General features: G+C 32.8%; 3 protein-coding genes across 5 annotated transcripts in view; 2 read left to right on the top strand and 1 right to left on the bottom strand.

Annotated features, from left to right (window-relative positions):
- The first annotated feature begins 3,545 nt into the window (after nucleotides 1-3,545).
- Nucleotides 3,546-9,612, top strand: LOC105341709 (uncharacterized). 2 transcript variants are annotated; one of them, XM_011448373.4, is made up of 6 exons: nucleotides 3,548-3,980; nucleotides 4,093-4,120; nucleotides 5,411-5,506; nucleotides 6,516-6,791; nucleotides 7,240-7,395; nucleotides 8,354-9,612. In XM_011448373.4, the coding sequence occupies exons 3-6, from the start codon at nucleotides 5,473-5,475 to the stop codon at nucleotides 8,572-8,574; spliced, it is 687 nt and encodes a 228-aa protein (XP_011446675.2). In that variant the 5' UTR covers nucleotides 3,548-3,980; nucleotides 4,093-4,120; nucleotides 5,411-5,472; the 3' UTR covers nucleotides 8,575-9,612. The 2 variants fall into 2 exon arrangements, with proteins under 2 accessions (XP_011446676.2, XP_011446675.2); XM_011448374.4 differs by lacking the exon at nucleotides 5,411-5,506 and having other exon boundaries at nucleotides 3,546-3,980.
- On the bottom strand, nucleotides 9,609-12,624 carry LOC105341710 (AP-4 complex subunit beta-1). 2 transcript variants are annotated; one of them, XM_011448376.4, is made up of 3 exons: nucleotides 12,584-12,624; nucleotides 11,541-11,654; nucleotides 9,609-11,231 (listed from the first exon to the last, which is right to left on the bottom strand). In XM_011448376.4, the coding sequence occupies exons 2-3, from the start codon at nucleotides 11,628-11,630 to the stop codon at nucleotides 9,699-9,701; spliced, it is 1,623 nt and encodes a 540-aa protein (XP_011446678.3). In that variant the 5' UTR covers nucleotides 11,631-11,654; nucleotides 12,584-12,624; the 3' UTR covers nucleotides 9,609-9,698. The 2 variants fall into 2 exon arrangements, with proteins under 2 accessions (XP_011446678.3, XP_011446677.3); XM_011448375.4 differs by having other exon boundaries at nucleotides 11,541-11,634; nucleotides 12,584-12,613.
- A 64-nt stretch (nucleotides 12,625-12,688) lies between these two features.
- LOC105341713 (U3 small nucleolar RNA-associated protein 6 homolog) overlaps nucleotides 12,689-15,469 on the top strand; it is a 59,620-nt gene continuing 56,839 nt past the window's right edge. The window contains exons 1-5 of the mRNA XM_066067285.1: nucleotides 12,689-12,880; nucleotides 13,844-13,928; nucleotides 14,337-14,378; nucleotides 14,541-14,612; nucleotides 15,448-15,468. Coding sequence (XP_065923357.1) covers nucleotides 12,789-12,880; nucleotides 13,844-13,928; nucleotides 14,337-14,378; nucleotides 14,541-14,612; nucleotides 15,448-15,468 — 312 coding nt within the window. The 5' untranslated portion in view covers nucleotides 12,689-12,788. The remainder of the gene's footprint in view (nucleotides 12,881-13,843; nucleotides 13,929-14,336; nucleotides 14,379-14,540; nucleotides 14,613-15,447; nucleotide 15,469) is intronic.

The following is a 15,469-nucleotide window of genomic DNA, read 5'->3' as shown; positions in this document are numbered from 1 at the left end:
TCAGAAATTCAAACTGATTTTATTTTTATATCATAAGATATATTTTCTGATATCAGAAAACTGAAAAAGAATGACGATATTGATTCGGTTTAATGTTGTTGTTTTTTTCGAAGAATCTCTACATAATTAAATAATGAATACATGTACCCCCTAGATTTGAATTGCAGTGTCCAATTTGTTTTTAAAAAGTGCGTTGTCTTCAAATTCATTGAATAATTTGATAGTGTTTTTGATATACCTGTTCACATTCATTGGAAGCACTAACTGTACGCCTGCACAGTTTCCTTAGATCTTGGTGCGCTTCTTCAGGATCGAGTATGTTATTTCCCTTTATAGTGAACCGCAGATTAGAATGTACTGACCATTGTAGATTGGATAAATTGTCATAATGAACTCAAATTTAGTATTGAATGTATTTTATAATTCCTCAAATACATCGATAGGCAACATATTTCTGGCGGGAAGATGATTGTGTCACAGAAGCCGATTTTCTGATATAAAAAATACAAATCATTTAATTTTTCTTATCAAGAAATCGATTTTTCTGGTTCTCAAAATTTAAGGAGGTTGGCTCCTGAAATACTAGTAATGTCAATCATCAAAAAACGTCTTGGTTTTAAAGATGGGGACCCAAGATCCCAAGATGTTAATTTATTTCATTTGTGACCTATGCCACATGCCATATTTTTTTTTTTAAGAAATATAGGGTCCCAAACAGATATGATAATGTTCCTAAAAATTTTTACTTAAATTTGGCATGGAAAGTGATTATTTGAAGAAATCAAACAAATATTTATAGTTTGAAGTATTATTTAGTTACGATTTCAATACAGTATCAAGAATGACACTTTTAGTAACTATAAAAGTAATATCCAAGTCAAAATTAAAAAAAACAAAAAAAACTTGCTTTACTGATGGCTTCAAATGCCAGTATATATTGAATTCAACAGTAAATGTAAAGAATGTTGAACAATTTTGGATTAATCAAATTATAACGCAAATTAAAAAAAATGATAGTAATGCCAACATTCCAAAACGTTGCATACAAATAGACATACATTTAATGTCTCGTATAAAAGTAAAAAATGTAGGGGTTTTATAAAAAAAAAAATGAAATATGACATTAAATAAGCTAATTTAAGGCAAAAATTGGAATTAACTTTTTCTCGACTTCTATGCAATATAAGCTAAATGTGCCAAAATACATCGATAGAAATGTAAAAATATTGTTCAAAAATGTTTTATAGAACAACATGAATATATCGTAATACAAAAATTATCTGTAAGTTTAGTTCGTGCTGAAAATTAGGAAGCTAAAGTAACAGTAGTCTAAAACTATTGAATTATGAAAATTGTTCATTTTTCTCTTGAAAACCTTCCGTCACAAAATAATGTCCCTTACTAAACTCTGTAAATATATATACGAAAGACGAATAGAGCCACATGAAAAATATTTTCATCTCGTAATTACGAGAAAAGATCTCTTTATTACGAGTTAATTATCTCGTACGTAATTACTAGAAAAAATCTCGTTATTAAGAATTAATTAGCTTGTTATGATGAGAAAAGATCTCGTTATTACGAGTTAATTATCTCGTACGTAATTACTTGAAAAGATCTCGTTATTACGAGTTAATTATCTCGTAATTACGAGAAAAAAATTATATTAAATGATGCGTCTCCAAAAAGACCTTCTAGTCGACTTGATCAACCTTTCAGTCTATATTTTTCTTTCTAGAAACGTTGATTTAATTTTGATTAATTTTTAAATAACAACGATCATTATCCATTAATTTCTACAAAAAATGATCGGAATAGACATTTTATGTTATATGAAAAAATGGAAAAAGTTTTCAATTTATATATTATAATCCCACTCCGAAGTAAATACCAGGTAGTCCTGTAATCGTAAAAACACAATTCTGTTAGTTACAGATGGCTTTAATGACTACTAGTATATAGTTTCAATTATGGATATATTGGATTTACCTGAATTGTGTTTTATATGTTCATACACAACCTACATGTATTTTGAAAATAATTGATTTTGTATATTAACATTTTGGAGTCTGAAAACAAATTACATGCATCCTTCTTATTAATAAACAGTTCAATGAATTTATTAATCAATCTGCTTTGCTTCTTCTTCTGAAATTTATTTAAAACTGCTTGGTCCAATTTTATATCAAATTATGTGTGTGCTTTTAAACGATGATTATGCTATGGATGTGTATAATAATAAACATTGCAGTAGTTCATACACTTTACATAAAGGGAAAAGAACAATGAAATGCATCATTTCAAATAGATCTTTTCTCGTAATACGAGATAATTATCTCGTAATAACGAGATCTTTTTTCGTAATTACGAGATAATTTACTCGTATAACGAGATCTATCTTTTCTTGTAACTACGAGATATTTTCTCGTAATTAGAAGATAATTAACTCATAATAACGAGATCTTTTCTCGAAACTTCGAGATCTTGTCTCGTAATTGCGAGATAATTATCTCGTGATAATAAATAAATAAAAAGAATAAATAAAAACAATAAATAAATGAAAAAGGGAAGTTGGGTAATCTTGAAAATCCTTATCGTAATTCAATTTTGTATTAATAAATTCAAAGAAAAATGTTTTCTGCGAGAAAAAGTGGTGTTCCCCCTACCCACCCATTGCTGCTTCGTGTCTGAAGAATTCATATATCTTCAGGTCTGAAATTTGTTTCGGAGATGCTTGTTAAGAATGATAAGGTAGTGTCATGTACAAATTTTGATTATCAATAATCTAAATTTTTGTAAAGGACAGGTTATCGTGTCAAAGATTTTACTTCTATTTATTTTGTTTTTCTTCTAAATTTTAGCGCGATTTTAATCAAAATACTTTCTCAGGGTTTGAATATGGCTATTGTTTGGAAAAAGCTTTTGTTAGGTTCAAATGTTGGTTAATTTCATTTACTCGTTTATCTACGTTTATGATAGTAAAAACATCAAATGTCTTAGAGTTTTAGATAATTGAATTTCTTCATCTGTCATCTTTATTTTGCTAAAAGCATTTACAGGCATTATATACTTCAAAGGGAATTAATTGGCTAGGTAATTTACTTAGGGATTAACTCAGGTGTCATGGCCTGAGCTATTATTCATTTATCGTTTTACACATGTTACATAATTTTTGTTTTATATACTGTTGAAATTCTTTTGAACATTAGTCGGAATCGGACAGCCGTCCCGATATCACTGATCTGTATCAAAATTACTGTCAGATCCTTAATAAATGTTGAAACGCTGATTGGACTTTACTCGGTTACTTTTGCCAAATTGAGGGCTACCACCCGAGTGTCGATCGAGTTGTACAGTAGTCCTTATTGGTGGTGCTAATTTAATTGTCGGTAATCGTCCCAAACCTTTCTGGACTGGGCATTGCCGGTAAAATCCTTACGGACATTGTCCAGTTTGTCATGTACAAATTTTGATTATCAATAATCTAAATTTTTGTAAAGGACAGTAGCCTCAACAATTTTGTTTTTTTATCATTATGGCCTGTTCGGTATATATTACATGTATCTACAATGGTCAGCACTGCTTTGTCTGCGGTTTGCTGCATGTTATCTGAACGGAGTCGATCCTGAAGAACAAAAAGAAGGAATGTTATTATAGCTGAGAGAGAGAGAGAGAGGGAGAAATGTGACAGGAAGTCCGACGTCTGTTCCAGATCCTGATCTGTATCGAACCGCGTTCGAACTTTGGCTTTGTTTGTGAGTACGTCGCGTACATAAAGAGAGGAGAGCAGATCGAAGTTAGTTAAGGGAGGGAGACTCAGAGGGCACCAGCTTGTTACAGGACATTTATAAGCAATCCGTACTCTCGGTAAATATTATATAGTCTTCGACTGGATCCGCTCCTCTGTAAACCGCGGGAATACACAGGATTCTTGCACACTGAGCATCCGTGTCTTGAGCAGCGAGAACCCGGAGTCACAGGTCTGTATATTCTACATGTTGATCTCTGTAAACTATTCGTTATCGTTACGATATTATTTTAACAGTTGTTTAAGCATTTACGGTTTAATAAATTACTGTGTTTATTTCAAAGGTGGAATAATTGATGGGCAGGGATCGGGGTGAGTTGTTGTGGATCAATCAGCGTCCTTGTTTCTGTGTTGTGTTATATAACTGTACGGCAGTAGAGTTCTGACAATGACTGATGACGTAGTACGTACTGTATCTAGACATTGTTGATGGAATTATTAACCATCGCTTGAGACGAACTAACGAATTCCCAGTTTCCAGGAAATGTCAGGGAAATTATTGGTTTATCACTATATGGCATAGATAGAATTAATTATTTATTGAAGTTGGGGTGGATGGGGGCTGGTAATAAAAGGGGGTGTGGACTGCTAATGAAGATGCCAAGAGCTAAAAATACACGGGGATCTAATTCCCCACTACTCTTAATCTCAACCCCTGTAAAACCATTTATATTAGCACATGATATATTGTTACATTTATCATGTTTCTATCCAACAATAAACATGATAAAGAATGCTTACTAGGGAGAAAAAAGAGGAAAATATTATAGAAATATTAGTGTGAATAACTGATTTTTGTGTGCAATGTAATAATGATTAACACAGTAAGTATTTAAAATTATAATCTTATCAGTTCCTACACATTTAAAAAAAAGTTGTCAGATCTTTATGCACTTGGACAAAACAGTAGTCAAATTAAAAATTAAAGAGTTTTCTCCAGAAAGAGAAAAATTGCTGTATCTGATTATTGTTGTGTATATATAGTGAAGGTTTTTTTTATCACAATGTATTAATTACAATAGGATCCTTTATAGGCATGATATAAAATGACATACTAACATCAATGAAATGTAAAAAAAAAAAATAATAATAATGTAATTCAAGTTATTTGATGATTTAAACATATGTATAAGGGTAATACTCAAAGCAGGTTCTTTATAAATGTTCAAGGTTTTAGGATATCCATCTTTTTAATTCTAAACTTAAACTCTCTCTCTCTCTCTCTCTCTCTCCCCCCATAGTTTTGATGCATCTTTATCACTCCTTGTTAGACTATCAGTGGAAACATCTAATCAGTTCTTTTATTAACCGAGTGTAAAGACATTTCAATAAACTCCTGTATGAATGATAGATACATAAATCTATTTTTATCTGATCAAATATGCATGAAGTCAAATACCTGAATTGGAAATATGTCAAATGGGAAAAATGGATGACTTTATCTATTTAAATCTTGTCTCCTTCTGTTTCAGCGAGATCAATTTAAGACGGACGGGTTTACGCCAATTCGCATTTCCTTGCATGTTACCTGTAATCCCTGGGTCTGTCATGCATGAGCGACTCTGACCTGTAGATTTATTATGCTGTGTAACTTGTCATTAGTTAGAGAGACAGTCTTTCCTCTGGTGTAAACAAACGTTTAATGAAGCCTTAGTGACACAAAGATGTCCAAGGGACGGTTAGACCACTCAAGATCAGGTATGTCTGAAATTGTCTTATAGCTTCACTGTTATGGTGAAAATGAAAATAAAACAGGTCATCAGCACTCGGTCAATGAGCTACATGTATGAATGAAATTTCCTTCTCATATTTCATTAATATGAGTTGTGATATTTTAATATATTCAGTAACTAGAGCTGTTTAATTGTTGACCTCAATTTGAAACTGTTATGAATAATATTGTTGATGCCATGCCCTGTGGGTTAAATTTAATCAACAATTATTAAGACTAGCCAACTCAGAATAAAATTCATATCATTGTTGTTTTGCAAGTTATTTAAACTAGACTTTCAAATTCTTATTCATTATTGGGAGGATAATTGTGTTTTTAGACAATATTTCATTAATATATCAATTCTATAAATACCACAATGAAACCGAAACTACTAACCACCTGTCCATTTAAAACCTTCCAGTACATGTACATATGTGTGTTGTAAATTAGGCCACTGTGTAGGCATGCTTTTAGGGGGTACAATACAGCATTGAAGTTGCATCAAATACTACCGTATAAGTATTTGGTCAGTATTATACAAGTATCAATGTATGGGTATGGCACCAACACAAGTGCATGGAGTTAGGACCCAAAATTATCCTGTTTTATGGGTAGTGCAACAGTTTAGAGTAAAATTATCCTTTGGGTGTTGTATATAGAAGTTAGGCCACAATAATGTTGTATATGACAGACGTTAGGCCACTATAACTCTGAACACTGTTCATAATAGCTGATGTACCGCTTAAAACCGGAGAGGATTGCCGATTTACTCTTAGTTTGTCATTCAGGTATTATCCTAACTCATGCATGAATCATTGCTTTCAGGTGCCTTGATTTTGATTAATTAAGTTATTTTTCACTATTAAATAGTTCAGGAAATTCAAAATCCTGCATAGGCCACAGATCCGGTACAGATCTAGTACACAATTTTATGCACAAAAATTACAGAGTTCATGTGGTTGTATGCATGACCTACATGTTATCTTATTTCAGTAAACATTCCACCTTTGCCCAAGTTGAAGGATCAACTTAAGGAGAAAAACAGGAAGCTACGCAAAGAACTAGACACCCTTCGTCGTCAGTATCGAGAGAATGTGTGGAGCGTGATAGAGAATCTCAAAAGACATTACGATGAAACAAAACATGACCTGACGCCTAGCTACGAAACATTGAAACGTCTGATCAAAATATCAACCAGTGATGAGGTTCTTGAGGGATGCAGGGTCCCCGAACACAAACACTCCGTACAGAACAAGGGAATAGACCATTGTACGTTTAATTGTGGTATTTGAATACAGATAGTTTTTTGATCAAGTGGGATTACTTAGGAGATGATGGTGATATAGTTTAGCCATTGTTTTTTGTGGTTCATGTATTCCCAGATGACAAAGAGATTTAAGATTATAGTGTTATTTTCCCTTGTTTACTGAAGTTGTTGGTAAATACAGTTTGTTCTTCATACAAAAAATCAGAATTATGCACTAGAATACATTAATTTCAGTGAAAATCAATGCAATAAGGAACTTATTACTTAGGCTAATTTTTTAAGACTGCTTTTTTTTTTTTACTCTGAAGTTTATTAATTTCCCCATTAACATTTATTGCATACTTTGTTAGAAAAAAAAATTTCTTTATTTTCACAGGTATCTGAAGCTTAAAAATCTTATATATCACTGAATATGATTACCGGTAATCTGACCTCGTTGTTTCTCTGTAGCTTTTAACCATCATTCCACAACCTGTATGGAGACTCACCTTCAAAACGCAGTGGCTTCTCGCTACGAACCGCGTAAAGGAACAGGAGGCCTCCTACAGTCATGTCGAGAGTTTTCCGGGCGGGGGGATAATCATGCAGTTCAACAAAGGAGGAGAGGTAAATGGACCATGACCTTGAAGGTTCAAAGCCATTCACTGAGGCTGTCATCATGATCAAGTTTGAAACATTTAATATAATAATATTTTAAAGCCTTGCTAGTATTTTTTGTAAAACATATGATACATTATGTGTGTACCTACAAGAAAAAATCAAAGTACTGAAGTACTGACGGGAGTTGATTTTATTGATTATCATTTATTTTAAAGTCAACTTATCTTGCTTGGCAATTAGTTTCTAGTCTGTATTTAAATTACGCACTTTTTTTATAAATATGAAATTTCAGACTTTTCCGACAAGAATTTTGAGAAACCCCATATGAATCAAGTGTAATATTTAAAGATAGATTACAACTATGTATAAGTACCATGATCGAAACAATATTCTGAAAATGGTATGGATCCAAGCACTATTGATATCGAACTCTAGTCCCGTTTAACCAGACGCTCGGCATTTTGCGTTAATCTCCGACAAGCAAGAGAGCCTCTCTGATTGTCGGAGATTTACGAAGACAGCCAAGCGTTTGGTTGAACGAGACTATATTTAGCCCTGGCGTAGGAATACATGAAACTACGAAAATATCTAAATTGTTCGTATATAATTTTATATAATTGTTTATATAAATTCTGACTATTTTTAAAGAGTTTATAGATAATTTTTCTTGAAAAACAATGCTTTAGCATACATTACATCAAATTTATCAATTATTTTAAGGAACTACCGGTAAGTCTTGTCAGCGGAGATGATTTGTGCTTAGGTCCAAACACTGTTTCACTTTCGGTTTGCCAGAGTAACTGCATAGGAGAGTTGATTAAATACAACTCCCAAAAATGAACGTCTGAAGAAAAAAAATTTTGATCACAAACAAAACTTTTTTGGTTGACTATTGATTTAAAAAAAAATTGGTCTTTTTATTACTTTGATAAAAAATGATCAACTATTTACTGTTTTTTTCCAGAGGTCACAGACATGCACAAGTCAGAGATAGCTGAAGAAATTGATGAACTTAAACACCACATACAGTGTTATGACAGCAAATTCTTACGGGCACACAACAGACTGAATAAACTACGGCAGGAATATTCAGCATCCAAGCAGTATCTGCCTCCCAAGCGATACCGGCTGCTGAAGGAAATGATCGAGACCGTGGTGGAAGACAGTAAACTCAAGCCCGACTGATCGATTCATGGTTAATTTAAAGTTTTGTACTGATATGATGAACTATATTTATTTTGAATGCATGTGTTTGGAATTCAAAAGATGCAGTTTTTTCTGTAGTTATTGTAAAAAAATACATATATTTTTATCAGTGTATATAAAAAAATTCAATCATATTTAAACCACAAGATATTTTGAGTCTCTGGTCACTATTTTTGTTTTTTTTTAAATTACATGATATTGAAGGATAATTTGCATATGCATGTATCAAGTTTTATATATACTAAAATTAATTAATTGCTAGGGCTGGGACGATACTGTACTGAGCCGATTCGGTACATATCACGATACATGAGATGCGATACGATACATATCACGATATATTGCAATTAAATGAAAACATGAATAAAAGTTTAAAATTTATTCAACCTGCCGATGTATTACCGCATGTCCAAAGTTATTTTGTTATATTCATAATGAGCGTTGCACAATTAACAAATTACTTTAGTCTCGTGTACACTAGTTTTTCATAAACAAGTACTCCAAAAGTTTTCCACACTCCATATTTAGCTTCCTAACAGTTTTGACAACTTTACGAGGTTTTCCGCCATCTTTGTACTTTCATATTAGGCGCGCGGACTGAAAATAGCCGATATAGGAAGCTCGGATATTTTTGAAAAATAAAAAAAGTTCGGTAAAGTATCGTTGTATTAATGGTAAATGTATCGATCCATATATCGTCAAAATAAATACCGCGATGCACCGGTGCATCGCTGGATTGTCCCATCCCTATTAATTTCATACATAATTTTTAAGGGGACTTAATTATCATTTGTATTGAAGTTTGATATTTGATGTGCTTTATTTTTTTCAAATTATTAAGCTTTATTTCTAATTATAATTTTTTTAGACATAGAAGTAAACGTTAAATTCTGATGTTTTAAATACTTGATGCGGCCTTCAGTTTTTACTTTATTGAATCTCAAAGTTTTACATATCGTGCTGTTTTATTTTGTTATATATGCTACTGCTGTTATTGAAATAAATGATTAAAATACTTTTGATATGATTTATAACAAATATATTTTCTTCATACATAAATTTTGCTATATCAACTCAATACACAGAATTACACTAGAGATGGGCTATAACTCTTGTAGTTCTTGCATTTCTATGGATGTGATTATTTTTGTGTGTTCCACGTCATGATTCAGGAGCCTGTAGTATAACAGAGCTTGGCTCTGCACTGATTTATCTGCATCCTGAATACACAACTCCAAAACCTGTCCAAGAATTCCCTGCATGGCAGCAGGATGATGGAAAAACACATGCACACAGGTCATTAAAAGCTGATATTTTATCACAGAATTTGTTTCATTTGGAAAGTTCTCCACATACTCCTCTATTATATACGGACTGTCCTCCAACAAGTTTCCATACTGAGAAAGAACAGACAAAAAAGCCAGTTGTCCCTCTGTGTCTGACAATTTCTGATGCTTGGAAGCTATTTTTGCAATAATTTCTGATCCACCCTCTATTTCATTCAAGTTCAAGCTTCTCACAACACGGAAAATATTTGATAAGGTATGGGGGTTTTCCGAGTCTATGAGCTGCTTCAGTTTATTTATAACAATAGGTGCAGTGGAGGCATCACACTTGAAGACCACAGTGACTGCTTTCAGAGCCCAGAGGGAAATTTCTCTGGAAGAGCTAGATGTATGAAGAAATATTTCACTCAGAATTTCTTTAGCATGAGATGGCATGGACAAATGGGGTAACATATTTAACTTAAGTTTCTTCAAATACAGAGGGTCACTTTCTTTGCAGAAGAAGATGGAATAATGGGGTTGCAATTCTGCCTTAATTTCTTCCCTGTAAGAATTCAGGTGATCCAAGATGTGGAACAACAGTTCAGGATTCCCTTGAGGAATGGCAGCAACAATATTTTTAATGTACCTTTTAAAAACCTGTGGCCGTAAATGGGGCAGGGATGAAATGAGACTCAGAAACAGCTGCAGACATGCGGTAGTGACTGCTGTGTTCTGACTGACAAGGAACGCATCCAGGATATTCAGCATGTTAAACGTGTCGTCCTGTGTTTTGGGTTTGTACTTCTGTAGGATGTTAAGGATGTAACACTGACCCCAGGGAGTCATGTCCTTTAGGTTGTTCAGGAGATGGTTAGCAATGTTCTTGTTAATAACAATCCCTCCCTCCTTGCTGAGAATTTCTTCAAGAGCCATCATAGAATTGACAACAACGATGGGATCGGAGTCCCTTAGCATGTTGTACAGCTGATTGACAAGTGTTCCGTCGTTATACAGGTCCACATTCTGCTGGTAGACTCGAGCACAGCAACGTGCGGCCACTCTCCGCACATAAACACTCTTGTCTGAAAGACCCTGGTTGATGCCTCGTAAACAATACTCGACAAAAGTCTCGTGGTTGAGTGAGGTCAAGGTCTTCAAGGCAAGGCCCCTAATAAGTGGGTTACTATCGGAACATTCTTGCATTAGTGTGTTCACAGCAAGCAAAGATAACTCTGGATTCTTGCTGGCATACATTGCTGTACAATGGTAAACTGCCTTTTTAGTTACTAAATCTGGGTGAGCTAACAGTTTCAGCATCCCTGGCAACAGCCTGGCACAGTATGTTCCATTAACATGCAGTCTCATAACCTGTAAAATGTCACTTTTATTTCAGGTATTGAACATAAATCAATGATCACACATAAACATTGTCAATGGATAAAATAAATGATCTCTTACTAGTATTGCACTGCTGATTTTACAGTTTACCTACACAATCATGCAATTTCAAATGTTTTAATTTAAAAAATGGATTCTAATAATCCCTTTCACTGCCTTGATGGCTTCAATTCATAGATATGCTGTAATCTGGTTACATAAATTAATATTATTTTCATTACATTAAAAGTAATTATAAAATTGCTTAGGCTACGGAGAGAGGTTTTACAAACCACATACCTGAGATAACGCAGCTCTACAGATCTCTGGATTAGTATGGACAGAGAGGGATTCAAACTGTGCAGCAACATTGTCAAGTTCTGATGCCATATTGCTATCAAATCAGATTAGATCCTTCAAAATGAATTACAGTCAAGTCGTACCCAACCCAACTCGCACCCAAACCAACTCGTACCCAAATATTTGAGTACGACTTCACTAGTCAACTCGTACCCACGGGGAAAAAATATACTTATACTAGGAAAATAAAATGAATGGCTTTTATTCGTATGTTGTTATGTTTTGTATATTATCGATAACATTAATATGCTAATTGTACAACAAATTTAAAAGAATTTGTTATAAAAATCTGGTATACTATAATTCTGTACTTGAATGCGGACGGATCAAAGAATGATTATGAGCAGGTTAACTATCATCAATTAAAATTAAAATTAATTGCTTTATGTGATACCGTTCAAAATAAACATGCTGCTCATAATTAAGAAGAAACACACATTTTCATCACTTTTGGAAGATCAACATGGTTCGAGAGAGGTGTGTTTCCTGCAAGAAAATGGTAAGTAAATCACTATATTAGATATTGTTTTATAATTAAAACATATTTTTTTGAGTAATCAAATGGATTAGGCAACAGGCAAAGTTAATTTAAAGTTAAATAAAACATAAATAAAAAACATAACATATGAATGAGAACTAATGTATTTTATTTTCCTAGTATAAACAAATGATAAATATATTTTTCCCGTGGGTACGAGTTGACTAGTGAAGTCGTACTCAAATATTTGGGTACGAGTTGGTTTGGGTGCGAGTCGGGTTGGGTACGACTTAACTTGATTCCTTCAAAATGAGCATAGGTACAATTGATTTTAAAATAACACCTACAAATAGTCTTAATGGTTATGATATATTTTAATGACCCATATACTACTTTAGCCGGGTTTTTTTGTGGGTATTCCCAATGCTAACATGGTAAAGGCAATATCTTGGTGATAATTAAGCGGATATTTATCAGGGAGTTGAAAAGGATGAAGTATACTTACTTCTAGAAATATGAAATGTCAACAAACTGAAACGAGAAATGGATATGGAAAGCTAAATACAGAACCAAATATTTTTTTTTCCGGAATAAATTGGAAATCTTTTGCATGGAAGGGGAGAATATATAAACTTCCGATTAATGTTTTGAGAAAAGAAGGCGCACGTGTGAATTTGTTTACATTGACAGTGACAGTCTAAACTGCAGTCATGGCTGAGTTTGTCCAGCAGAGTATCGAGGAAATGCTCCCTGAGCTGGAGCAGATGGAGAGGATCGAATTATTTACGAAAGCAGAGACGAAGTAAGGAAGGGGGGGGGGGGGGGTGTACTGCAGTCTGTCAGAACTGTAAACATACTTCCATGTATGCAACTGTATGCGTCTTCTGATGATCAAATGATCATGATACAGTGCACTCTATCAAAACGAAAATTTGTAATTTGTACACAACGTGTTTTCTGTGTTTTAAAGTTTTAAATCTCTCTCTCTCTCTCTCTCTCTCTCTCTCTCTCTCTCTCTCTCTCTCTCCCTCCCTGTGTTATAGTCTGTCCCTAGTATTTTTGATAAAAATACACTTCCAAGATATCTTCATTACACATTATATCATTTTTCACCTAAAAAAAATCTCCGGATCGAAAACAGATTTCTTACAGAGATATAATGGGGAATGTTTACATGTTTTCTCTATTTGGAAGTACTCGGGCAACCTCACTCAAATCATCCAGGCTTACTGCAATAATTAATTCCCCTATACATCACATTTTTTATAGCCGTGTATTAAACTGTTAAAACCTGATTCAACTGAGAGATCTTGAAAATTTTTCATATTCTTTTATGAACATCGTTTGAACCCAGAGGTATATAAAATTATTGAGTAATTAAGCAAAACATGAATCGAGGATATCTTTTGACAGAATATAGAACAGGATCACCAACTCCCTATTGACACTATTAATGACACAATTTTTTTTTTAAAAGATGTAATTTTTATATTTGTGATAGTGTTTGACCTCAATGTCATCTTGGCTCTCTACTCCCTGTTTCTTAATTATTTTTCACATTCAAAAGTTTTAGAAAACAGTAGGAATAAATCACAGAGAGTCATATGCCTTTTTAATACAAAAATTATAAATTAAAACAAAGTTAGTTTTTTTTTATATTTTTAAATTTTAGATTTACAAAAACTGTGAAAAAGGTATTTTGCTTGTGGATGTAGTTCTATTTGAAATTGTACAAATTATAAACAATTGTTTAAAATCTTTGCAGTCAAATACTGAAAAAGAGAAAAGCACTAGAGTACAGAATGAGGAGAAGAACGAAGTATAAAGAGGACTACATGCAGTATATTGAGGTATCTTACTTTGATAAACTTTCTGGTTATTTGAATTAAAGTTCCTATGTGTCTCTCTCACTATTTGTTTATCTTACGTTCTGGAACAAGAGAAATGTTTCTTGCAGCTTTACTTGGTAGGCATACACTTATTAAGAATATATAGTATTGACACTGATGTTTCAATTTATGAATACATTCTGTAGTGATTCATGCCTTTGTACTTACATATATTCTTGATCAGCCAGAGTACTTTTCTGGATAAAAAGTGAACAAAAACCACCCAGTATATTTCCTGCTGTGAAAAGTGCAATAACATAAAAAAGCATACTGTATTACCAACCTTCAATATTCTTTTAATTTGTATGGTTGTTTTGTAATAAAATTAGAAGTTGAAGGTAATAGTAAACTTTGATTTCTATATTTCAGTATGAAAAGGGTGCTCTGGACTTGATAAAGAAAAGGAGAAAGGTATATATATTTATCTTATTTTAATGAAGCATGATGCTTAATATGTTTATTTATTTAAATTTGCATAATCAGATGAACATACACACTAGTAAACTCATGTTATAAAAAAAGGATATACCTGTACGTAGATAAGGTTGCATAATTCGTTTGTTGACTTTACAGAAAACTGGAATTCATTACAAGAAGGTTGAAATTGATTATTCCATAGTCCATAGAATTCACAGGCTCTACAGAGTAAGTTAATACAGAATGACAGAATTCTGATTGAAAATGCATGTAGGTCTTTGATCAAACTAATCATGTCATTGAGAAGAAATTACCGGTACATGTAACTAGATTTACTCTCTTTAAAATTGCCCAGTCTTCAGTATGATAAAGTCCAAAGGCTAAAAATTCTTAAAGATCTTACCGGTATTTAATAATTTATATATTATATATCTTTTGATTTAATTTTTCTACAGTTATTGTACATAAATTAAACCAAAGAAATTTCCCCTATGATATTAAGGTGCTTATGATTTACACAGCTAAATCCTTTTTGACCAGCTGAGAAATACTGTAAAGCAACTTTTATTTGCATTCAAGAAATATTCGCGAGAGCCTCTTTGACGCAAATATTTCTAGCAACGAATTTGTCTTTGCTGTATGGATGCTATATATCAAAATGACTATGGATAAAACATGGTCGCTAAGAAATAGTTGTCGCAAACCGGTTTATTGCCGGTGAATTGCAAAATAAAATTGTTGCAAATAAAAGTTGCTTTACAGTAATGGAAAATATAGGAAATGAAAGGAATTTAGAACAATGGAGTAATTAAACTAACAAACTTGTTTTCATTCATTTTACCACTGAGCAATTGATTAGAGCAATCATAGAAAACTATTAATTACAAAACATTTTCTTTCAATAAAATCGAAATGTTATGATACAAACAAATTATTTTTAGGTTTAAGAGTGATTAAGTCTCACTGTGAAAATATTGAATTGTTGGTTTTGAATTATCTCTTATGATTCAAGTAGAATTTGCTTCTTAATTTCAAAACACTGACTTATCTTTCTGTTTTGTAGCAAGTGATAGCCAGATTTCAGG

Source organism: Magallana gigas, chromosome 7 (assembly GCF_963853765.1).
Source record: "Magallana gigas chromosome 7, xbMagGiga1.1, whole genome shotgun sequence".
Classification (NCBI taxonomy): Eukaryota; Metazoa; Mollusca; class Bivalvia; order Ostreida; family Ostreidae; genus Magallana; species Magallana gigas.
This window is presented reverse-complemented; position numbering and strand designations above follow the sequence as displayed.

Bases quoted from the DNA above. Each gene is read 5' to 3' on its own strand.
- LOC105341709 (XM_011448373.4), top strand. From the start codon at position 5,473: ATGTCCAAGGGACGGTTAGACCACTCAAGATCAG. The intron at 6,792-7,239 runs GTACGTTTAATT...GTTTCTCTGTAG, and splicing joins GAACAAGGGAATAGACCATT to CTTTTAACCATCATTCCACA. The intron at 7,396-8,353 runs GTAAATGGACCA...GTTTTTTTCCAG, and splicing joins AGTTCAACAAAGGAGGAGAG to AGGTCACAGACATGCACAAG.
- LOC105341710 (XM_011448376.4), bottom strand. From the start codon at position 11,630: ATGGCATCAGAACTTGACAATGTTGCTGCACAGTTTGAATCCCTCTCT. The intron at 11,232-11,540 runs GTATGTGGTTTG...GACATTTTACAG, and splicing joins GTAGAGCTGCGTTATCTCAG to GTTATGAGACTGCATGTTAA.